The following is a 23,473-nucleotide window of genomic DNA, read 5'->3' as shown; positions in this document are numbered from 1 at the left end:
AAAACATGACTGCTTAGAGTATGCATCTTGTTGAGAGGCAGAATTTAAAAGAAAAATGGAAATTACAATATCACACATCAGTTACGCTCCCTGCAAAAGGATAGGAGAGAGGCTCACCCGGCAAATGAGACAGCTCTGCCAGTAACTACATGTACAGACCATCTGTCAGATTTTCCCAAAGTATTTCTTTTCAGACTGGTCAAGTACACAGACAGCCTTCAAATATCAAACATATAAAATAGTTTATACCTACTTCATTTGTTTAACGATTGTACTTTTTCCAGATTCTCCCGCACCTGAAACGAGAAGAGGGGAGTGTTATCAATTGCTACGCTAAATTCATATAGATACTAAAACCTGGGGTTGTCATTTTCTCGTGGGTAAATCTTGACCAGATAGCACTCCTATATAAAGAAGGAAAATAATCTCCGTCAAGTCTTGAAAGCTGCCTACTTTCCATGACGGCAGAAGAAAATAAAACCTCTCTATATTGATGTTAAATCCAGCTGTAGGTCTGGCTTCAAGGTAAAGGGTGTCTTCTAAAACAAGAAATGTATATTCTCAGGGAAATAAAATTATTGCATTTGAACATAATTTGGAAAGCTCTAACCCCTGGGTTTGCACCCCAAGAAAAGTGGTCCCAACTTTGCAGTCTCTAGAAAATGTCTCCAGAATGTCTCGTCATATATCATGTTTGATTAAATAGCAGTAAAGAAAGAACACTAGATGATTGTCTTTTATTTCCAGAACTCTTTGAAGCCTATCCTAATTGAAGAATGGACTTTTGTCTTTATTATTGTGTTTATCTTCATACATAGTTGTATTTTGCTTAAATAAAGGAAAGTTAATAACACAACACTAAGCAAACCTAAAGAGCCTGCAGATAACAATGATGTAGGAGTATCTGAAAATGGATTACACACTCCATGGGAAGGAACACGGGTGGCAGTGAGAACATAGAGAACCAGTTGCATTTACCTAGAACATTTATTTTAGTTGATGATATACGATATACAACTTTATTTTGGTATGTTTGGCAAACATTGTATAAAGAGATGCGAAAATCACGTGATTTTTTAAAAAGATTTTATTTATTAGAGAATGAGCAGGGGGAAGGGGCGGAGGGGGAAGGAGAAGCAAACTTCCTGCTGAGCAGGGAGCCTGATGCAGGGGTAGATCCCAGGAACCCAGAATCATGACCTGAGCCAAAGGCAACTGCTTAACCAAATGAACTACCCAGGTACCCCAAAATTCACATGATTTTTAAAATATAAAGGGAAACTTTGATGAAAAAATTTGATTATTTCCAGCTATGTCTTAAGGCCTTTAGAGCATATTTCTGGAGTGTCCTTTGCCATTAATATGAGTGTTGACTTGGGAAACGGAACCCAAGAAGTACTGAAATGAAGTGACCTAAGTTTGAGGGTTTGGCTCTGTCCCCATATGTGCACACATGTGTGTTTGTGTGTAGCTGCGATAGCTTTGGTAAATTCGTTAGTGCCTTAATTTCCTTACCTATAAGCTAAGAAATTTACTTCACAAGATTTATTAGAAGACTGTAATGACACAATAAGCATGAACTTATCTGCCAACTACCATGCAAAATAAAACAGAGCAATGTACTTAAGAACCCAAGAATGAAAGAAATTCTGTGGTGTTTTGTAAAGAGAAGAGTGTCAAGATACCCTACATGTACCAGATGAATGATGCTGGAGCAACTGTGTGTCCATGTGGCAAAACAACACTGACTTTTATATGACAATAGGCCAAAATTAATTGAATTGATTCATAAACATGTATGTGTTTTTGTATATAATGAAACTCTTAAAAGTTCTAGAGCAATATGTAGATGAAAAAATCTTTTCAAACTTGAAGTAGTCAAAATGTCCTTAGATAAGACATTAAAAAAACCCCAAAACAACAAAAAGTTGAAAATTGATAAATTGGTCTTGATCATTGTTAAAAATATTTGCTCTCCAAAAGACAGTATCAAGAAAATGAGATGACAAACCACTAACTGGGAGGAAACATTCACAGCATATATGTCAGGCAAAGGACAGGTGCCCAGTTTTATAAAAATTACTGTAAATTCATAATGAGAAGACCTAAAAATCCAATAAAAATTAGGAAAAAACCTGAACTGACATTTCTCAAAAAAAGATATATGACGGATAATCTTATGAAAAGATGCCCAATATCACTAGTAATCAAGGAAGTACAAATGGCGCCATAAAGAGATGGCATTACATATCCAGTAAATTTGGGTAAAATTTAAAAGATTCACAATACCAAGTACCGACAAGGACGTGGAGCAACTGGAAGGCTCTTAACACTGCTGATAGAAAACCACATAGTATAGCCACTTCGGAATACAGCCGGCAACTCCTAAGATGTTAAACATAAACCTGTCATATGATCCAGTCATTGCACTCTTAGGCATTTACTCCAAATAAATGAAAATATACATCCTCACAGGGATTTGGACATGAATGTCCATAACAACTTTGTTTGATAACCCTAGAGCAGTAATACCCAAATGTCCGTTATCGGGGATGATGAACAAAATGTAGCCCATCTTTATAATGAAATGCTACAAGCAGTGAAAAGGAACACACTATTGGCTCATGCAACAACATAAATAAACTTAAAATAGTTATGCTGAGGGAAAGAAGACAAAAAGTTTATTTACCTCATATAGTCCCTAGTATATTTGTTTCACTTATATAAAACTCTAGAGAGTAAAACCAAAGCATAGTGAGAATGCAGACTAGTTTCTTCCTGCTCGTGGGAGAGGAGAAAGGCAAGGATTGTAAAGGTTGTGAGGAAAATTGGGGGGTGATGAAAATGTTCCACATCTTTAATTATGGTAATAATGATGTCATAGTTGTGTATGTCTATAAAAACTCCACAAGTTGTACCCTTTCCATATTTGTAACTTATTATATGTAGATTTTATCTCAATGATCTTGTTTAAAAAACAAACACCATCACCAACTTAGAACATTAACATTGTAGGTCATTATCCATTTCACCAATTTTTAAGGTCTAATAGTACCATAATATCATTAATATGTGTGTGCTTTATAAAGTAGGATCTTATGTTTTTATAATTATATTTTAAACAGTAGGGTGAATGCAGGCAGTGGGACTCAAGACTTTTATATAAGAGTGTTGATTAAAATGATGACTAATGTGAGGATGGCTGCCATATGAAGAGTCTAAAAATGGATATGACTTCTGAGAGAAAATGATGGGAGAATTTAGTTAAAATTACTGCAATATGTAGGGCATATTGTATGGAGTATAAATGGGATATAAAGATATGCTTTTTAGCACACTTATGTGATAAATATCTATCTTTAGTGCATTTATCTGTGGGATAAATATCTATGTATTTATCTTTATGTGAAGGAGGAGGTAGGGAAGGAGCAACCACTTGAACTTTGAATGTTCTGATTTTATAGATAGGAGAAGACCAGAGTCACCATGAGTTGGCCAAGCCTGATAATACATATTTGTTCATAAAATTATTAAGATACAATCACCTATAAATCTGGAAGGTATTGGGGGAAATTCAGTATTTTGTAATTGATATGAAATTGTATTTTTTTAGAATGTATCCTTGGGTTACAACTAACCCTTATCCATGCAAATATGATGTTAAAATATGGTATTGACCAAAGACCTGAACTAAAATACCAAAGAGTCGAATATTTTGGTCTTCTTATCCTAATTTCTGTATCTTTAAGAGAAGCAAGGGGCGTCATAGGTTACTGGCAGCTCCATAAACTGGGTCACGGGACATCTTCGAAGTCTCAACGTGCCTGTTAATTTTGGACAGATTTCAAAGTAGCACAGCTAAGGCAGTTTTAAAATTTCCCAGGAAAAGTCAAAATGCAGGAAAACTAATAAACGTATATCCCTTACCAGCATGGCAGTCAACTGCCTTGTTTTACCTCTGTTTTTATGTAAGCAAAAGTAGTATGACTTTTTGTAACCCTCAATCTCAGAATTTTATTTAAATTTATATCAAGATATGTATTAAATTGGAGGACCCTGACTACCCTGTTTCAGTTTTTAACTTCCACTATCATCCACTTTATTCTGTTTTCCTTATTCTGCTTTTTCGTATCACTTACCTTATTCTACAAACTTAAAAATTACTCACATGCTGTTTTTAATTTTTCTTATCTGTCTTCCAATGCTGTGAGGTCAACTGCACTAGGGCGGGGGTCTTTGTTTTGTTCCCTGATGGATCTAAAGCACCTAGAAGAGTGCCTAATCATAGAATTTCAATGGAATAAATGAATTCTGTAAATTCATAGTTCGGAAATAAAATTTTGCCCTGTGTCTTGTATATTTTTCACATTGCAACATTTCTGTCTGATTGGCACTATTTTCTTAAGCTGTAGTGACACCTAAATTTAATTCTACTTCACAGTGAATTTGTATTGTCTCAGCCTATCTAACTGTATCTAGTTTTATCTGAAACAGCTGCTCACCTTATATAGTAAGGGTATCAGTGGCAAAGTTATGGGAAATGGAATTTTATTGCCTGGTGGGGATAAATAGGTACCTCTTGGGGAAGCCTCCAGCATACTTCTCCTTATGGCTTTATATTGGTGTGGTCCACACCACACAGCATAAAATTTGATAAATGCAAAATCAACGACATGAATTTGCTAATATTTCTTTGTAGACTTTCTAAGATGGAATCAAACATGAACTGACAGATGGGGCAAAACCATCTCATTTACTAGAAACTGCTATGTCCAAGAGTAGAATTTTTGAGGATCAAATAAAAATCACATTAAAATATCACCTCTTGGGGGTACCTGGGTGGCTTAGTGGGTTAAAACCTCTGCCTTCAGCTCAGGTCATGATCCCAGGGTCCTGGGATCCAGCCCCACATCGGGCTCTCTGCTCAGCAGGAAGCCTGCTGCCCCCCGCCCCCTCTCTGCCTGCCTCTCTGCCTACTTGTGATCTCTGTCAAATAAATAAATAAAATCTTTAAAAAAATCACCTCTTGGGGGCGCCTGGTGGCTCAGTAGGTTAAAGCCTCTGCCTTCAGCTCAGGTCATGATCCCAAGATCCTGGGATCGAGCCCCACATCGGGCTCTCTGTTCAGCAGGGAGCCTGCTTCCCTTCCTCTCACTTTACCTGCCTCTCTGCCTACTTGTGATTTCTGTGTCAAATAAATTAATTAATTAATCAATCTTTAAAAAAATCACCTCTTGGGGTGCCTGGGTGGCTCAGTGGGTTAAGCCTCTGCCTTCAGCTCAGGTAATGATCTCAGGGTCCTAGGATCAAGCCCCGCATCCTGCTCTCTGCTCGGCGGGGAGCCTGCTTCCTCACCTCCCTGCCCTGCCTGCCTCTCTGCCTACTTGTGATCCCTCTCTCTCTGTCACATAAATAAATCTTTTAAAAAAATAAAAAATTTCACCTCACCTATCTTCAGAAGACAACTGGCTATATTATTTTGCATGGCTGAGCATAGCTTGTTTGCAACAGTGGTAAGAGAAAATCAATGAGCTTTGTACACTATCTTGGTTTGCCAGCTTTAGAAAATTTGTTATTTTGCTTCAGGCTGTGCATCACTTTGGAAAAATAAAAAAGTTATCTGGCAAGATTATAAAACTGTTTCTGGTAGTTTTGTTTTATGTTCTCTAATGGTAGATGTGGACATAAGAAATTATAGCATCATCCTCTGTAGGTGACAGATTTGGAGAATATCTCTCCATATTTATATTTATATTTATAAATAATTTGCTATATAGTCTTTTTGCTATATGGAAAACTACAGGGTCATAGGGATGTGGGCAGAAAGCCAATGGGCCCAATAGGGACTCTCTTATTTATTCATGCCATGTGTATTTAGTGTTACATTTTGTTCAATCAGAATGGAAATACTGGGAAAAAAAAACTTCGGAGAAAATATGAGACTGAGAAAAGGAACTCATTTCTGACTATTATATTTAATTGGTAATCACACGGCACTAAGATCTGGCATGTTTCCAAAATTATTTCTGAGTCTAGAGGGTATCTTATAATAAAACGATCATTGATGACCTTTCTTGGGTAAGCAGAATAATCAGTCATGTCTAAAAAACAGTATGTGGGTTTTTTTAATGGAACTACATATGAAATATGAGTATTTTCTTTGGAATACTTTACAAAGGATATCTGGACTGTTGCTTGCTCAATGTAGTGACCCTAGTCTTCTATATGAACGTCCACTACAGTCAGCTATGGCATTAACGGGAAAATTCCTAAAGAAAAGTCAATCTTTCTAAAATCTCATTTATTATCTGAAAGTCTATAAAGTTACCTCCAAAATAAATGATCAAGTCCCATTCTCACAATTGTTCTGGGTCATAGTTCACAATAACCATTCCATTCTTGTACGATGAGATCATGTTACAGAGTCAAATATAGACCTCAAAACAGCATGTTCACATAGGCTGAGGGTGTCCCGAAATAATCTCTGCCTTCCAAACTGGTAATTACTAAAATTATTTTCTGGGTCGAGGGGTACTAAGGGAATTTTATTTCTTGGAAATGGATGATGTTTCAAATAATTAAATATTTAGATTTATGCCTCATACTTTAATACTCATAAATTATTCCTAAGAATTAGAGATTTTATTCCATATTTTTATTGCAAATATTAAAAATAATGTTAAAGCTACATGGTATCTATACTTGTAACTGAACTTCAGCTGAACATACTCTAGGCTTGATTGTTCATTTGCTAAAAGAGGCAAAATAAGAATAAACACTTCAGCTTGTTATCCTGCATAAGATTTCTTGTAGGTGGTTTTAAAAATCACACAATTGTGCAGTAGAATAAAACCTCAGAAATCAACCAACTATGCTATCTCTTCATTCTGTGCATGAGAAAAATGGGTCCAGTAGAAATTGTGATTCTCACCCAAAGTCCCACACCTACCTTAAAACAGAGAAGCTATGTCTTCTGACTCCTATGTGAATGCTATAATGTTGTTGCTTTTTAAAATAAGTTCTGGTAATGTCAATATCAATATGATTTGAACACGTAAATTATTTTAAATTCCTTCATTTTGAATTAATATGAAAGCAGTGTACTTGTCATAGATAGTGGTGTGCAGTCTATGCTTGTCATCCATTTATATCCTGCAGGCATGGAAGGTTTTTAGGGTAGCCCTTTGGAACCAACTTAATTTTGTGGCACTGACTCTTCCTCTTTCTTACGGAGCAACAACAAAATTATCTGTCTCTTCCACATGACAACCCTTCAAATCGTCTAGACTGAGGGTAGGAAAATGTGATCAGCACTTTGGAATTAAATACAGGCTCACAGTTATTTCTGACTTCGGGTATCTTGATCAAATTTAATAGTCAGTTTTTTTCTTTTAAAAAATGGGGCTATTAATTTCTACCTCTTAGGGTCTGGGCAGGTTAAATCAGAGATAGGAAATACGCAGGACATATTTAAATGTATGGTGAGTTCTCAACACTTTCTTTTAATTAAAGCATGCTCTCTCTCTTTCCTAAGAGACTTCCAGTTTAATATGTCCTGTTCCTTTAATCCTTTCTTGTAGAACATATATTTCAACCCCTTCCACTTGGAGCTGGGTGAAAAACAGTGTTTGAAATACTGGTATTGAAAATTGTGCTGTAGATATCAGGAGATTTATCAACAACACTGATACTCTGATGTAGCAGGATAGGAATGCAACCTAGGCTGTCCTTGCCCTTGGTGCTTGTTTTTAAATAGAACACTTAATTCGGACCATGATTCATTTGCCGCCTCTTTTTTTTTTTTTTTCTTCTGTACCTGTATCACATTCTTTACCTATATTAAGTTTGGAGTAAGTTAAGATTTTCCTACGTTTACTCTACACCACCCCTTTCACATACTACACACACATCATCTTTTTTAAACCTCAGTTGAAGATCTCAGTTAAATTCCATTTTGTTTATTTGGACCAGTCATTTCTGGTAGTTAGAATTTTGACTTTATTTGTCACTTTATGTTGCCAAACTCTGAATCTTATTTGAGTGTGAAATGCTGAAAATCCTCCTTCACCCAAATCCCTGGTAAGAGCATTGAATAGGAAAGGGTGAGGGGCAGGAAACTGCGTCAAGTCCCTGAATCACCATTAGTGCAGTCAACAATGCTAGCTGTGTAGTACACAGAGCTGACGGTAGTTACCTATGGCAACCACTGAAGGTTTTTGTACATACTGCTTGTCTGGTTAAGGGATTGCCTTTATAGCTTATTTGATAAGCGTTTTTATCAGGAATAGATGAAAGAAGTTTATTGTGTTTAGTTTAGCTTCTAACATAACTATAATGATTTTTCTCTTTTAATGTGGTAAGTTAATGAGTGATATTAATGTTCTAATACTATTTTAATCATGCATTCTTGGGATAACAACCCCCCCATACACACTTTTTTTTTTTTAAACACTTTATGCATTATTAGAGTAAGCTTGCTAGTATTGGCTTTGGTCTTTGTATTTATGTTTCGGAGGAGGGAGATTGGCCTGTAACTGTCGGTTAAATTTTGTTGTTAAGGTTGTCAGAGAATGCATTAACAAGTACTTCTTTCTTTATGTAATTTTAAGTGATTTGTTCATGAGGTAATTGGTAGGATTTACTTATAAAGTCATACTGAATTTTTAGATAAATTTATAATTTTCTTTTGCCAGATAATAAACAATATCTCAGTGTACACTTATTTTTCCCATTTTATTCTAATAATCTTAAAACCTGCAGAAGTTTGAGAAAACAGTTCATTGAAAACCTCTATTTTATTTTTTAAATTGAAGTATAATTAACATACAATGTTATATTAGTTTCAGGTATATAACATATTGATTCAACAATTCTGTACATTACTCAATTGTATATATTGAGTATATAATAAAGGCTCACCAAAATAGGTATAATCATCATCTGTCACCATACAATGTTATTGCAATAGTATTGACTATATTCCCTATGCTGTACTTTTCATCTCTGTGACTTACTTAGTTTATAACTGGAAGTCTGTAATTCTCTTTATCTCTTTCGCCCATCCTCTGGCAACCACCACTTCTTTGTATTTACAAGTCTGTTTGTTTTTTGTTTGTTCATTTGTTTCGTTTTTTAGATTTCACGTATGAGTGAAATCACAGGGTATGCATCTTTCTCTGACTTGTTTCACTTAGCATTATATCTCTAGGTCCACTCATGTTGCAGATGGCAAGATTTCATTCTTTTTTATGGCTGAGTAAGAGTGCATTGTATTTACCACATCTTCTTTATCCATTTATCTATTAGACACTTGGGTTGCTTCTATATATTGCTTCTTGTAAATGATGTTGCAGTAAATAGGCAGATGCATATGTCTTTTCAAATTAGTGTTTTCATTTTCTTTGGATAAATATCCAGCAGTGAAATTACTGGATCATACAACATTACTACTTTTAATTTGGGGGGAAAACTCCAAGCTGTCTTCCATAGTGGCTACACCAATTTCCATTCTCACCAATAGGGCATGAGGGTTCCCTTCTCCACATCCTTGCCAACACTGGTTATTTCTTACTTTTTTTTTTTTTAAGATTTTATTTATCCATCTGACAGAGATCAGAAGTAGACAGAGAGGCAGGCAGAGAGAGAGAGAGAGGAGGAAGCAGGCTCCCTGCTGAGCAGAGTGCCTGATGTGGGGCTCAATCCCAGAACCCTAGGATCATGACCCGAGCCGAAGACAGAAGCTTTAGCCCACTGAGCCACCCAGGCACCCCTTATCTTTTTTTTATACAAATGTTTCTGACTGGTGTGAGGTGATAGGTCACCATGGTTTTGGTTTTCATTTCCCTACATCTTATGGTTTTGATTTGCATCGTGAATGATGATTACTGATGTTGAGCATCTTTTAACATGTCTGTTAGCCATCTGTAGGTCTTTGGAAAAATGTTCAGGTTCTCTGTGTATTTTTTAATTGGAGGATGATTTGGTGTTGTTATATAAGATCTTTATACATTTGGGATATTAATTATCATATAGGTGTGCATTTATTTCTTGGTTCTCTATCCTGTACCATTGATCTATTTGTCCATTTTTATGCCAGTGCCATACTGTTTGAATACTAAAGCTCAATAGCATATCATGAAATCTGTGATTGTGATGCCTCCAGCTTTGTTCTTTCTTAAAATTACTTTTGCTATTCAGGGTCTTTGCGGTTTCATACAAATTTTAGGATAATTTATTCTAGTTCTGTGAAAAATACTATTTGTCTTCTGCTAGAAATTGTATTGAATCTGTAGATTGCTTTGGGCAGTATGGGCGTTTTAATGGCATTCATTCTTTCAGTGCATTAGCATGGTACAGCTTTCTATAGGTTTGTGTTGTCTTCAAAATTTTTCATCAATATTGTATAGTTTTCAGAGTATAGGTCTTTCACCTCCTTGGTGAAATTTATTCCTAGGTATTTTATTCTTTTTGGTGCATTTGTAAATGGTATTTAAAAAAAAAAATCTCTCTTTCTGCTACTTCATTGTTAGTGTATAGAAATGAAACTGATTATGCATATTAATCTTCTATCCTGCAAATTTACTGAATTCATTTATCAGTTCTAGTAATATTTTTGGTGGAACCTTTGGGGGTTTATACACAGAGTAACATGTCACCTGCAAATAGTGAGTCTTACTTCTTCCTTACCAATTGAATGTCTTTTATTTCTTTTTCTTGTCTGATTGCTGTACCTAGAACTTCTAGTACTGTGTTGAATAAAAGTAGTGAAGTGGATGTCTTTATCTTGTTCATGATCTTAGAGGAAAAGTTTTTAGTTACTCACCACTGAGTATGTTCCCTGTTTGTTGAAAGTTCTTATCATGGTTGGATATTATTTTGTCAAAAGCTTTTTCAGATGATCATGTTTTTTATCCTTTCTCTTATTAATGTGATGTATCACATTGATTTTGTGAATATTGAACCACCCTTGCATCCCTGAAATAAATTCCACTTGATTGTGTTGAATGATTCTTTTAATGGATTGTTGAATTCAACTTAATATTTTTTTAGGACTTTTGCTTGTAAGTTCATTAGAGGTACTGGCATTTTCTTTTTTCTTTTTCCTCCCCCTCCCCTTTTGTTTTTGTGTGGTGTCTTTGGTTTTGATATTAGAGTATACTGGTCTCATAGAAGGCATTTGGAAGTTTTCCTTCCTCTTGTATTTTTTGGATGATGTTGAGAAGAATAAATATTAACTCTAAATGTTTGGTAGAATTTACCTTTGAAAGCATCTGGTCCCAGACTTTTGTTGTTTTTTAAATCTCTTTGGTCACCCATATCTTTTGATTGGAACATTTAGTCCATTTACATTTAAAATAATTATTGTTAGGTATGTACTTATTGCCATTTTGTTCATTGTTTTCCTGTTGTTTTTATAGTTCTTCTTGGTTCCTTTCTTGTCTTGTCCTCATTCCTTGTGATTTGATGGCTTTCTTTAAATGTTATCCCTGAATTCCTTTTTTTTTTTTTTCCTTAATTTTCTGTGTATCTGTTAACCTTCACATGGGATTTATAAGTTATTAATCCATTACCTTTCCTGTATGTTTACTTTTACCTGTGCAATATTTTTCTTTCATAATTTTCATCGAGTTATGACCTTTCCTTTCCACTCAAAAATATCCTTTAGCATTACTTGTAAGGCTGATTTAGTGGCAATGAACTCCTCTGACTTTGTTCCTCTGGGAAGCTCTGTATCTCTCCTCCTATTCCAAATGATAACTTTGCTGGGTATAGTGTTCTTGGTTGCAGGTTTTTGCCTTTCAGTACTTTGAGTATATCATACCATTCTCTTCTCGTCTCCAGTGTTTCTGCTGAAAAATCAGCAAATAGCCTAATGGGGTTGCCCTTGTATATAACAGTTTTCTTTTTTTCCTAACTGCTTTTTTTTTTTAATTTTTAAAATTTATTTATTTATTTGACAGACAGAGAGCACTAGTAGGCAGAGAGGCAGGCAGAGAGAGAGAGGGGGAAGCAGGCTCCCCGCCGAAGCAGAGAGCCCGATGCGGGACTCCATCCCAGGACCCTGGATCATGACCTGAGCCGAAGGCAGCAGATTAACCCACTGAGCCACCCAGGCACTCCTCCTAACTGCTTTTAAAATGCTCTCTTTATCATTATTTTTTGCTATTTTGATTACTAAATGTCTTGTCATGGACCTCCTTGGCATTAATCTTATTAGGGACTTTCTATGATTCTTGGTCCCAAATGTCTGTTTCCTCCCCCAGAATTTGTCACTCTTGATGATGTCACTGAGTTCCCTTAACTGATTTCCATTTTTTACTCTTTGCTATTCAGCTTCCTTGCTTTCCATTACTCTTTTCCACATTGCTGATTTGTTCTTCTACAACTTCCAATCTGCTATTGATTCCCTCTGGAGTATTTTTTTTTTTTTTTAATTTCAGTTACTGAATGCTTCATCTCTGACTGGTTCTTTTTTATATTTTGTATCTTTGTGAAAGACCTCACTGAATTTATCCAGTCATCTGAGTATCTTCACGACAATTACTTTGAATTGTCTACCAGACATATTGTTTATCTTTGTTTCATTTAGCTTTTTTTTTTTTTTTTTTTTGCTGTGATTTTGTCTTATTCTTTCCTTTTGTCTAACTCTGTGTTTGCTTGTATGCAATAGGGTGATCAGCTATATCTCTTGGTCTTCAAAAATAGTGGCCTTGTGTGCCCTGTATCACAATGTCCCCCTGGTCACAGAACCAGATGATCCAGAGGTTTGTGGCTCTTGTGTCACTGCATGTACCCTACTATTGTCACTGAGTTGCACCTGTTTTCTTCCCAGCCATCTGCAATGCATTGGGTGCAGACACACCCAGTGGCAGGCTTGCTCCCTGTGTAGCCAGCAATGAAGCTTGGATGCAGGAATTGTGGGTATGCTGGTGTAGGGGGTTATCTTCCCTTTTCTCCAAGACAGGAATCATTTTGGAATGGTGCCAGTTCCTGCTGGGGCTGCTTGCACTATGTGGTGGGTAGGCTCTTTAAGGGCAGGGACTCAGTTTCCTATTGTTTTTGGACTTTCCTGGAGTTAAGCCCACTGATTTTTAAAGTAGTCAGGGTAAACTCCATGAATTATAAAACCTCTCAAATTTAAGCCCCACTAGTTTTGAAAGCCAGACCTTATGGAAACTTGTCCTCCCAGTGTGAGTCCCCAGTTCCTGGGGTGCCAGGGTGGAATTTAATCCTCTTGCTTTGCTACACTTGTGGTGTCCCTCCTGTTTGTGGTAGTCTCACTGGGGGGTTTGGTTCACAGCTGTGTCTCTACCTTTTCCAGTGTGGACTCCTCTCTACAATTAACTATGGAAGGTCTGTTTGGCCCATCTGCAGGTCATTGCCAGAGTTAGTTGCATATGTGTACATGTTATCTCAGTGTGTCCAAGGAAGGAGGTGAGCTGAGCATCCTCCTACTCTACCATCTTCCCTGTCCTCCCTTAAGAATCTATATTTTACACCCTTCACCGGTTTTTGTTTTGTCATGTTTCCTTTCTTTCGTACATCTATGAAATAGTTATGTATGTATTTACATATATATATATATATATATATATATATATATATAAAATATATACTTTGTTTTGCTGAACCTCTGAAAGTAGACACTTTACCCATAAACACTTCAGAATGCATAAGAATAAGGTAATTTTTTCCTATAAAATCATGACACAAGATTTCATGCTTGAGAAAATTAATATTAATCCAAAATGTGAGCTAATATATATTCTATATTTAAGTTTGTCTGATTGTTCCAAAAAAAATATTTTTCATGCCTTTTATATTTCTTGGATCCAAGATCCAGTTAATGTTTATCTATTCCCTCTAGTTATTATGCTATTTAAATTTGTTTAGTTTCAGAATATTTCCATTTTCATATTGTTTTTAATTTGTTTTCATGACATTAGCATTTTTGTAAAGTGTAGGGTAACTTCGTATATAATATCCAGTATTCTGTACTTATCTGATTAGATTCAACATAAATATTTTGGCATAAATATGATATAATACTGTGTTTTTTTGGTGCATCACATCAGTACGCTTATGGTGTCAGATACATTTCTGTGACCAATAGTATATCTAAGTTCCTATTTCTGTGATAGAATACTATAAGCATCACAAATCTGTAAAACACCTCATCAGGCAAACTAAGCATGTTTTATTTGTGGGAAATATTGTGGTTATATACTATCTTTTCTAATGAAATTTAAATACTTCCAATTTTATACTTGTTTTAAAAATATAATATTTAAAAGATTATATGAGCCTTTTTGGATTTTGACAAGTATTTTAAAAATATGTCTTCTTTCTTATCTTATTACTATACATTGTAGGCTGAAAAGGGAAACTGTGGTTTTCCCCAAAGAGGCCTATTTTAACTGAAACATAGATGATAGATTTGTCTAAGTGTTCATTAATTGTGGAACAGGCACACACACACCTTTTTGTATACTAAAGTTTCAAAAAAAAAAAGAAAGGTCTTGGTTAATTACATGGTTATTTTATACACATTTGAGAATTGGGTAAGGGTAAGAGAAAAAAGAAGATTGAATATATCAAATCTCTAGTGCTCACTGGAGTTGTCCCTCCTAATTTCCAGACCCAAATATTCATCTGTTTAATAGATATCTCCCCTTCATTATGCTATAAACATCACCCATTTGAATGTCCTAAATCATTTCTCCTTTCATATCTCCCCCAACCTAAACTTTCTCTTGCCTTTTACATATCAATGAATAAAATGATCACCATTTTCAATTCTACCTTTAATCATTCTTATTTAAAACCCATATGCAGTCAGCTACCAAGTTTTGTTGACCTTGTCTCTGGATGTCCTTCAAATCTTACTTTGAAACTTGTACTTTCCACTTTAATTTACAATCTTATCAAGTATTTGTGAAGTAGTGACAGTTTTCTAGTTGACCCACCTACCTCAATCATTCTCATAAAATCTTTGTCTCCTAGCATAGCCAGGATGGTTTTGGACCTCCTCCCTGCCCCCGCCCAAAAAAGAGTATAATCATTTTCACTTACATTCTGAAAACCTATCAATATATCCCAGTTGAATTAAATAAGCTCTTTATGGGATGCCATAATGGCTTTTTTCTAGCTCTCTTTCCACATTCCAAACATATGTCCATGCGTTAGACACTATGAACAGCTTACAGGAATATTTTAGATTCTGATTCTGTCATTCTTCTGTACGTACATCATGCATGCATTCTTGTGCTAAGTCATAGGAATAAAATGAAGAATAAAACCTGACATGGTGTTTGTTTTCATAGACCCTAGAATGCGAATAAAAATTTAATACTAATAGGAATAAAAATAAAAGGCTTTGTTTTCTTGTCAACTATGTTGTAATCTTAGAAACTGAATTCTCTTACTTTCTTAAGATTCTCCTCTGTAAAATGAAGATAAAATCTATTTCGTAGGGGTGTTTTCGTAGACAGAAAACAATAGCAAGTGGTGGAGAAATATGAGATCCATTCTATCAGAGATAGAAGTAAAACTCACCTTTGCCACAAGGTTGCCCACCGGCAGTGGGCAGAGAATGATCACAAAAGAGATAAAGAAGATTGAAATACAGAGTTAATACAATGGGAAAGAATATAATGGGGAGCCTCATAAAATACAAAGCTTAAGGATAAGTAGGCAGCGAGATAAACCTAAACAATAATTTTGAGGTCTCCTAAGGTACAGTCAGTTCACAGTTCACAGAAATTTGCAAATATGGATCAAGACATGGGCAAAAGGAAGGATATTAGTGTCATTCTTCCAGAAGAGATTGTTAAGTTTGATCTGCAAGAGACAGGACAGATTGCAAAACCAAGATCCAAGGACAAACCTTGATAGGTGAAACCATTTAAGACTAGGGAGAAGAAGCAAGCTTCAGTAAAGGGAGCCATGAGGGGATAAAACACTAGAGGGTCTTGCAGCATTATAGGATGACTAAAGAAGAGAGAAAGTTACTAAAGTCTGAATTTTGTGAATTGGGGGTTATCAGGGCTCTGAGAGAAAGAACATTTTAGTATAGAGGAAGATACACAGGTGGATTGCAATTAACTAAAGAGAGTGTAGAGGATAAGAAAACAGAAGCAGTGAGCAAACACTAGAAGTATTTCAGTATAAAAGTGTGTTTAAAAAGATACCTATGTAAGGTAAATTCAAGGAGATTATGGAGTCAAAGAATGTTTTTTAGGCTAATGGAGAGAAATATATCTATGTTCCAAAAGGAAGGAGCCAGTAGAGAATTCTGAAAATTCACTTAATAAACTTCTATAACTTAAAAAAAAAAAAAGAGAGAGAGAGAAAAGAGAAAATAATTCATAAATCAAAATTCTTAAGATATGGAAGAGGGTGAAATTTATAACACAGTGGTTGAAATTAGCTTTAAACTGAAAGTGGAATAGTTCAGTGAGATTTGGAGATGATGATTGATCACTATCTGGTACACAGGTGTTCATCTTGGGTGAGGCAGAGGGGAGGAGTTCTAGATGAAAATGATATTGGGAATACAGAAACAGTTGCCCTTTGGATGATTTTAGGAGAAAACTAGGACTGAGTAAAATAATTATTGGCCCAGCTAAAGTTAAAAACAAATTAGTCAGCCAGGAAACAGAAAATGATGCCATTTTATTCTACGACACCTGGGAATGAAAGAAATTAGGAGAATGCGTGGGGGTCAGAATTGGATCAGCACTCAGGGCTGAAAAGATGTTGAATAGCATTGCTTTGGTGGAGATTGGTTGGTTTCAGTATATCAGAACAATGGTGGATGGAGAATTTTGAGGAATTATCTATGGTGCAGAGTATGAATCCCAATTAAGGCAGCAGATTAAAGGAACAGGATGGTTCAGAGCTGTCAGATGAATACAGCTAAAATTGGGCTGATTCCAATTGAAGGGGTCAGGAAGGTATATGAAATCGAACTAACTCACATGTGTCAAAGAGTGAGAGAATATAAAATGCTGGTCAGAGATTGAACTTTCAGATATCTTAAAAAAGGAACAATTCTAAGTAGCACATTTATTCTATTTGAATATAAAATAGTGAGGAAGGAGTGACAGCTATGACATCTGCTTTAAAGCATAAGGATCTAATCAACAGAATGGTTGTTTTTCCAATCTTGATTGGTCTTTTCCTCAGTTTCACCTTGAATCAATCCTACTTCTATAGGTTCAAGGCTACACTGATGTATTTATACATCAATGCTTGGAGAAAACTTAGATAAGCAGATGGATTCTGGGTTTGAGTCTAAAATATTATCTGGAGGTATATTTGATGTGCAATCTATCACGGAGTCATTATGCTCTCAAATGTTCACTACCCTCCTATCTCTCTAACAGTTTGGAGGAGTGAATAACTTTTTGTTGGCTGCTCATCATGCTTCTATAAATGTTTTTAAAGGTATGGTATCACTTGCTCTCGAATCAGTAATTCAGAGTCTGAATAAAAAAAAGTGAATACAGAAAAGTTCTGTGGTATTACTAGAGAGGTTCTGTTATAAATCAGAGTTAACAAGAGTCTTTTCCAGAGGATTTAAACTCATTAGCAAATATCGTCGTTTGGCTAAATATGGAATACCTTAATACATGGTTTGCATGTTTTATGTGAAAGACTTGAGTCTATGTATAAGTTCAACTGCTTATTTAAGATAAATTAACTTAAACAACCAAATATATGCAAAACATTTGTTTAAGCACTTTTTGCCTGTTGGAAAAGAGAATTATAGAGAGCTATTTGATACTACCATCTGCCATCTTGGTAAATAAATACAATATTATAAATATTTGGGTTTGATTTTGGAACTTTCATATTGTTATGATGCAAACAGTTCATTGCATTTTTGATAAAATTGGAACTCTCCAAGTAGACTTTTCTGCCTGTTTTCTCTCTCCTGAAAATCAGTTTTGATCATTTGCATTAAATATATTTGTGCATCCACAAGATTGGATATCTTTAGAAACATAAAATTATTTTATAATATTTTAAAACAAAAATACATTATTAGAGCAAGGAAAGGGTGGCTTTAATTTGAATAAATAAAACAAAAAAAATTGAAAACATTTAGGAATATGTCTTACATGCTGTTCACTTATCACTAGTGATCAGAAAGAAATTGATTGGTTAATCCTGAAGTAATTATTCCGGGGGAATCTCATTGTCTGATCACATCCATTGTCAGGCATTGATTCTTGGTATAATGGAAATTCAAAATAGAATTTCTTACATTTGATGAATTCATAATCTAGCCAGTGACAGAAACACATCCAGTTTCCTGCATACTTTCCCACTCACATTTAAAGATATTTTTAAAAAAATAAAAATAAAGACCTACTTTTCAAAAAAGAATAAAAGTAAGAACTTTGCTTTAACCTGAGTTTCTGTCTTCTTTTCTCTTAGGTATACATAACAGGAAAACAAAGGAAGAAAAATTGTATACGTTTATGAACATTTAATTTATTTCAGTTTTGCAAATCTATTGCACAACAAAAATACATCATATTTGTCTGGATTTTTGCAGTTTGACATCCACCATTTCTCTGATGTTATGTGTCTAGCCTGAGGTAACTCAGAGATGTGAAAAAAGCACATTATAATGAAAGCATTAAATCAATTATTTTTATCTCAAATGGCTTAAAAATACATTGTACTCTACATGTTTTGAATTATAGTCTCCACTCTTCCAGGTAGATAAACCTATTTAGTCAATTCTGCTGTGCAGATTTTGTTTTACCAATTATTTTGTAATAAGCTTTTAAACAGTGTCAAAATTATCATAATTCTCCCACTGTCATGCTGAAAAATGATATACTTTCCAGAATATCCATTTCTTGAATAAATGGGACCATTTGAAAAAATTGAAAATGTTGATTACCTAAGTAGATACAAACACATTTAAAGTAGATATTCTTTTATATTTGGATGTTCAAGTTCACATTCCTAAGAGTCAGATGATTGCAATAATATTTTAAAACAGAGCTCAAATGGCACCATTAAAAAGTTTTGTGATATTAAATAAATAAAGAAGGGTTTAGATCTAAAAGAAAATTAATGATGAACGGTACCGGATAGTGCTGGAAATCAGTGGCTAAAAGCTAATTATAATATGATAACTGAAAATTATAGAGTAAATGTGACAGTGTTCCAAATACAAAAACAAAGTTCATTTTTCTTTATACTTCCCATTAAGCTCTGAATCTACAAAAGTACAAAAGAAATTAATGTAAAATATGAAGAGAAGGGACATAGAAAGAATGGAAATGATCCACTCTGATTCTGTAATTTAATGACAGGTGTTTCTTTTGGATAGTAATAAAATTTAATCAAACATTTATAAGTTAAGTCTTCAAGAAATAACTAACTTAAGAATCCTCCAAAAGGAAAAAAAAAGACTTCTCCAAAAGAGAACATGTTATTCATTAGAATTTGTTCTTATTAAAATATACTCTTTCTGGGTAATCTTTACAGGCTTTTTTTTTTTTTTTAAGATACATGGCATTATTATTCTTACAGCAATTTTCAAATGTGCTAGAAATGTCTGAGTCATCTCCAGTGTTTCCTAGAAGCCTGCTTTTTGCAAAGGAGAAAGATTTGGCATCTCTTCTGTAATTTTACTAAATGTCTGAAAGGCATAATAAAGAGGGAACCTGTCTGCAAGGTATTCCTTTATTTGTAAAATAGCAATTAGATAGCTCTTTAATTTCAGTGAAGCCTCATGTCCCATAATAATACAAAATGGTACATCTGCTATACAGCACATGTTAAATTTGTAACTTGTGTTAATGTGTTTAAGCACCTACAGTTGATTAGATAAGAGGATCAGCATAAAGAATGAATTCTGTCAAAAATATTTTTCAATCTGAATCTTTTCAGAAATTGAATTAGAATCAGAATCTGATCACTACCAAGGCCTAACTAGTCCATCCCACATGACCTACATGCATTAGTAATCACTGTTTCAATGATGGGAGAGATTAAGTAGATTTCATTTGTGAGAGGATTTGAGAGTTGGAGGATGGGAAGGTTTAGGTTAGTTCCATTGAACACTTGTATGTCTTAATGAGGCCATATTGCAAATAAAAAGATACTGTTTAGAGAATTTGAGTTAAAGTAAAAAAAGGAGGATTGAAGCAGAGTTTTTAATAAGACTTTATTGTTTTGAACTTGACAATTGAAAGATAATGCATAGAACTCAAGAGTCCAGAAGGGAAAACTTAGACAAACATTTGGAATAAACTGGGAGAGGAAGACTTGAGAATTTGATTCACTTGTATAAATAAGGTCAGTACACATATTTTCAGAACCAAATAAATCCAAGCATATTGTGTAGTATCTTTGGAACTCAATTTATGAAATTGTCTGGGAAAAGTAAAAGGTAAAATAATGCTACTAATGATCCTTTTTTAATCTCTGGTACTAGAAGTTACCCTCATTTCTTGATCTAACCCAGCCACTTTAATCTAAAAAGAACTGGCATATTGAGAATAGGTCTAGTCTTTTGAAACTTTATTCAAAAATAGGGATTTTTAAATCTGTTTTATCATTACTCTTATACCACTGTTCTTAGTACAAGTGGGACACTGAATGCACTTGTAAGAATGTTTGGCTTTCCTTCTTATCTTTTATTAGCTTTTTCTATGTCCACATTACTTCTACTCTTGATCAAAGAAAGCCTCAGAGAATGCTCTGGAGTGAGGGGGAAAATATTTCCAGTTGCAAGAGTTGGCTCCAACATCTTTCTAAGTTACTCACCCCTAGGTGGTTACTTGCAAGTGCTATGGGCAGGTGTGAGCCACAGAACTTGTGCATAAAGGGAGAGAACATTTTCTTTTCTTTGCGGAGCAAGTGCTAGGAATCCCACAGTTCATCTCTGAGACACTTTTGCCACTGAGAGCAAACTAGACACAGGAAAGGAGGCACTTTAAAAATGAGGGTATTTTGTGTGAACAATACACAATTCTGAAATAAAATGAAGTCTTTTTGTGGATGCCTGGGTGGCTCAGTCGGTTAAGTGTCTGCCTTTGGCTCAGGCCATGATCCCAGGGTTTTGGGATTGAACCCCATGTCCCGATCCTTGCAGGGAGCCTGCTTCTCCCTTTCCCCCTGCAGCGCCCCCTGCTTGTGCTCTCGCTCTCTAACTCTCTCTCTCTTCGCGTCAAATAAATAAAATCTTTAAAAAATAAAATAAAATGAAGTCCTTTTATGTGTAACTAAGCAGGAGGAACATAGTACCAATTAAAGTTCTTGTTTTTATCTCTTTTTAAAGGTCTAGATTTTTATTTCAAAAACATAATTGATCTTGCCATGACCACTACATGTTAGATTTTTTTATGTTTAGAAAAAATGTGCAGCATATAGCTTTCCTTCAGTTCATTAAACATTAAGTTAGCATTGTGGTAAAACATTGTGCTGAGTTTTAAAAGGGTAAAAAGAGGGGCACCTGGGTGGCTCAATGGGTTAAGCCTCTGCCTTCAGCTCAGGTCAAGATCCCAGGGTCCTGGGATCCAGCCCCACATCCAGCTCTCTGCTCAGCAGGGAGCCTGCTTCCCTCTCCCACTTTGCCTGCCTCTCTGCCTACTTGTGATCTCTCTCTCTGTCAAATAAATAAGTAAAATCTATTAAAAAAAATAAAAGGGTAAAAAGATAGAAGGAACATAATCCTGACCTGAATCAATATGTAAATATCCTTAAAAAGTTTCAGTGGAGTATTTTATAAGTGTACAAATGGTAGCAAAGGCAATATTCAAAAGCTGAACAATGTTATTAATCTAAGGTAACTTATCATTCATTACTTTCTAAATAACTTGATACTAATTCGTTTTTACAGCACAAGTAATTAAATAACATGTTAAATTTGATATCAGACTGTGGGAGGCCACGGTAAGGCTTGAGACGAGAACCAAACCAGGCCCTGACTTGTGCCTCCTTTAAAGCCTGAAGAGCTGAACAAAAGGCTTAGGTCAATAAAGTCGAGTAGCACTGAGAAAGGGTCTGCGCTATGTGTTGTGCGCTCACCTACGTGACTTCGCACACGTTTGCTAGTCAGACAGAAACGATTTAGTCGGGGTCAGAAATTCTTGGCTGGTCCTTGCTGTCCTTGCATGGGCTATAGACTACACCACTGTAAGACTGTGCTGTGCTTACATAAACTGTCTTGAGTGGCCTTGAAGTCAGTACATCTGGCGCTAGAGGGTCGGCTATTGGTGCTTGGGAAATAGATAATGGGAAAGCTTGAAGGATTTTCTGTGCATATTACAAACTCTTTAGTAATCAGCTAAAAATAGATACTTTCTTATGATTGTTTCTGTTAGCTATATAATGCCTTGCTGCCTTGAATAAAATTGGCACTATTGGACATCCTCCTTGGTGCTCCTCCTGCCCCCATCTCTTTGTCTCTTAATTTCTTTTCAGCATCCTCTTACCCTCTCGACCCTGGTCGATTTGACGCGCCAGCCGCGACATCAAACAACTCAACGGTTATTTCTGTTCAAAATAATGGAACTCTATATAACTTGTAATTAAAGGATTGTTTTCAGTACTAAATAACTGATGTTCAGAAAATGATTAGTGTAGGAGAAAATAATAAATGGATATGAGTTTTCCTTTAATTGTAGTAAATTACATTATTGACAAAGAGGAATTGAATCATCTCATAAATATTTGTCTCTCTGCTTAAGCAAAATAAAATAAAATACTAAATAAGAAAAGTAAACATTTATAGAGGGCATATAAAATCTAAGTTTCCAAGCACATATTCATAATAAATCCCCCATATGGTAATTTACCTGAAATTAAAATTTGAGAAAAGTAACACATCCTAATTGCAAAGAAAAATGGGGGTTTTGAAAGCAAGAGGGAAAAAAATATTACCTAATAACAGCAACTTGACAGTTCTTGCATCTCGTTCAGCATCTTCCTGAAGCTTTTTCTCCAGTTCTTTGGATCTTTTGGCTGACTCTTTGCTCTCTGAGCTAATTCCGCTCCCCATCGCGTGGTGGTAGATACTTGTTAGTTTATGTGCCTGAGCTCTCTTCAACGTGGAGCGCAGCTCCGGCTTGGAGGGAAGATGCAGAAGCAGTGCCCTGCGGAGCTTCCTAACCCCATTCCCTCACTCTCTGAGACCCTGCTTTGCCTAAGGAGATGCTTTCAGAGCTGTCACCTGATCACAGGGCAAAACCACACAACCCCATGGTTGTATGGCTAGAGGCAAAAGAGGAAATTCATTAGGCTTTCAAATTAATGACCATTTATGGCACATCTTCAAAAACTTGCCCATCTTTCTTAACGAACAGTGTGTAATAATGTAGAACGTGTTGTAAATCTATACACTAAAGATAATCTGCAAGGAACGGGTCAATCAGAACATACCATTGTTACTGTGATTTACAGTTATTACTAATCAACAAGCTTGTATCTTCAGATATTTGAG

At 35.3% G+C, this 23,473-nt stretch overlaps 1 protein-coding gene across 1 annotated transcript in view; it reads right to left on the bottom strand.

Annotated features, from left to right (window-relative positions):
• Positions 1-23,032, bottom strand: part of GNAT3 (G protein subunit alpha transducin 3) — a 54,207-nt gene extending 31,175 nt beyond the window's left edge. The window contains exons 1-2 of the mRNA XM_032873257.1: positions 22,915-23,032; positions 254-296 (exon numbers count right to left, since the gene is read on the bottom strand). Coding sequence (XP_032729148.1) covers positions 254-296; positions 22,915-23,032 — 161 coding nt within the window. The remainder of the gene's footprint in view (positions 1-253; positions 297-22,914) is intronic.
• Positions 23,033-23,473: the final 441 nt, after the last annotated feature.

The sequence above is a fragment of the Lontra canadensis genome, unplaced genomic scaffold (assembly GCF_010015895.1).
Source record: "Lontra canadensis isolate GAN:19392208 unplaced genomic scaffold, GSC_riverotter_1.0 scaffold48, whole genome shotgun sequence".
NCBI classification, from domain to species: Eukaryota; Metazoa; Chordata; class Mammalia; order Carnivora; family Mustelidae; genus Lontra; species Lontra canadensis.
This window is presented reverse-complemented; position numbering and strand designations above follow the sequence as displayed.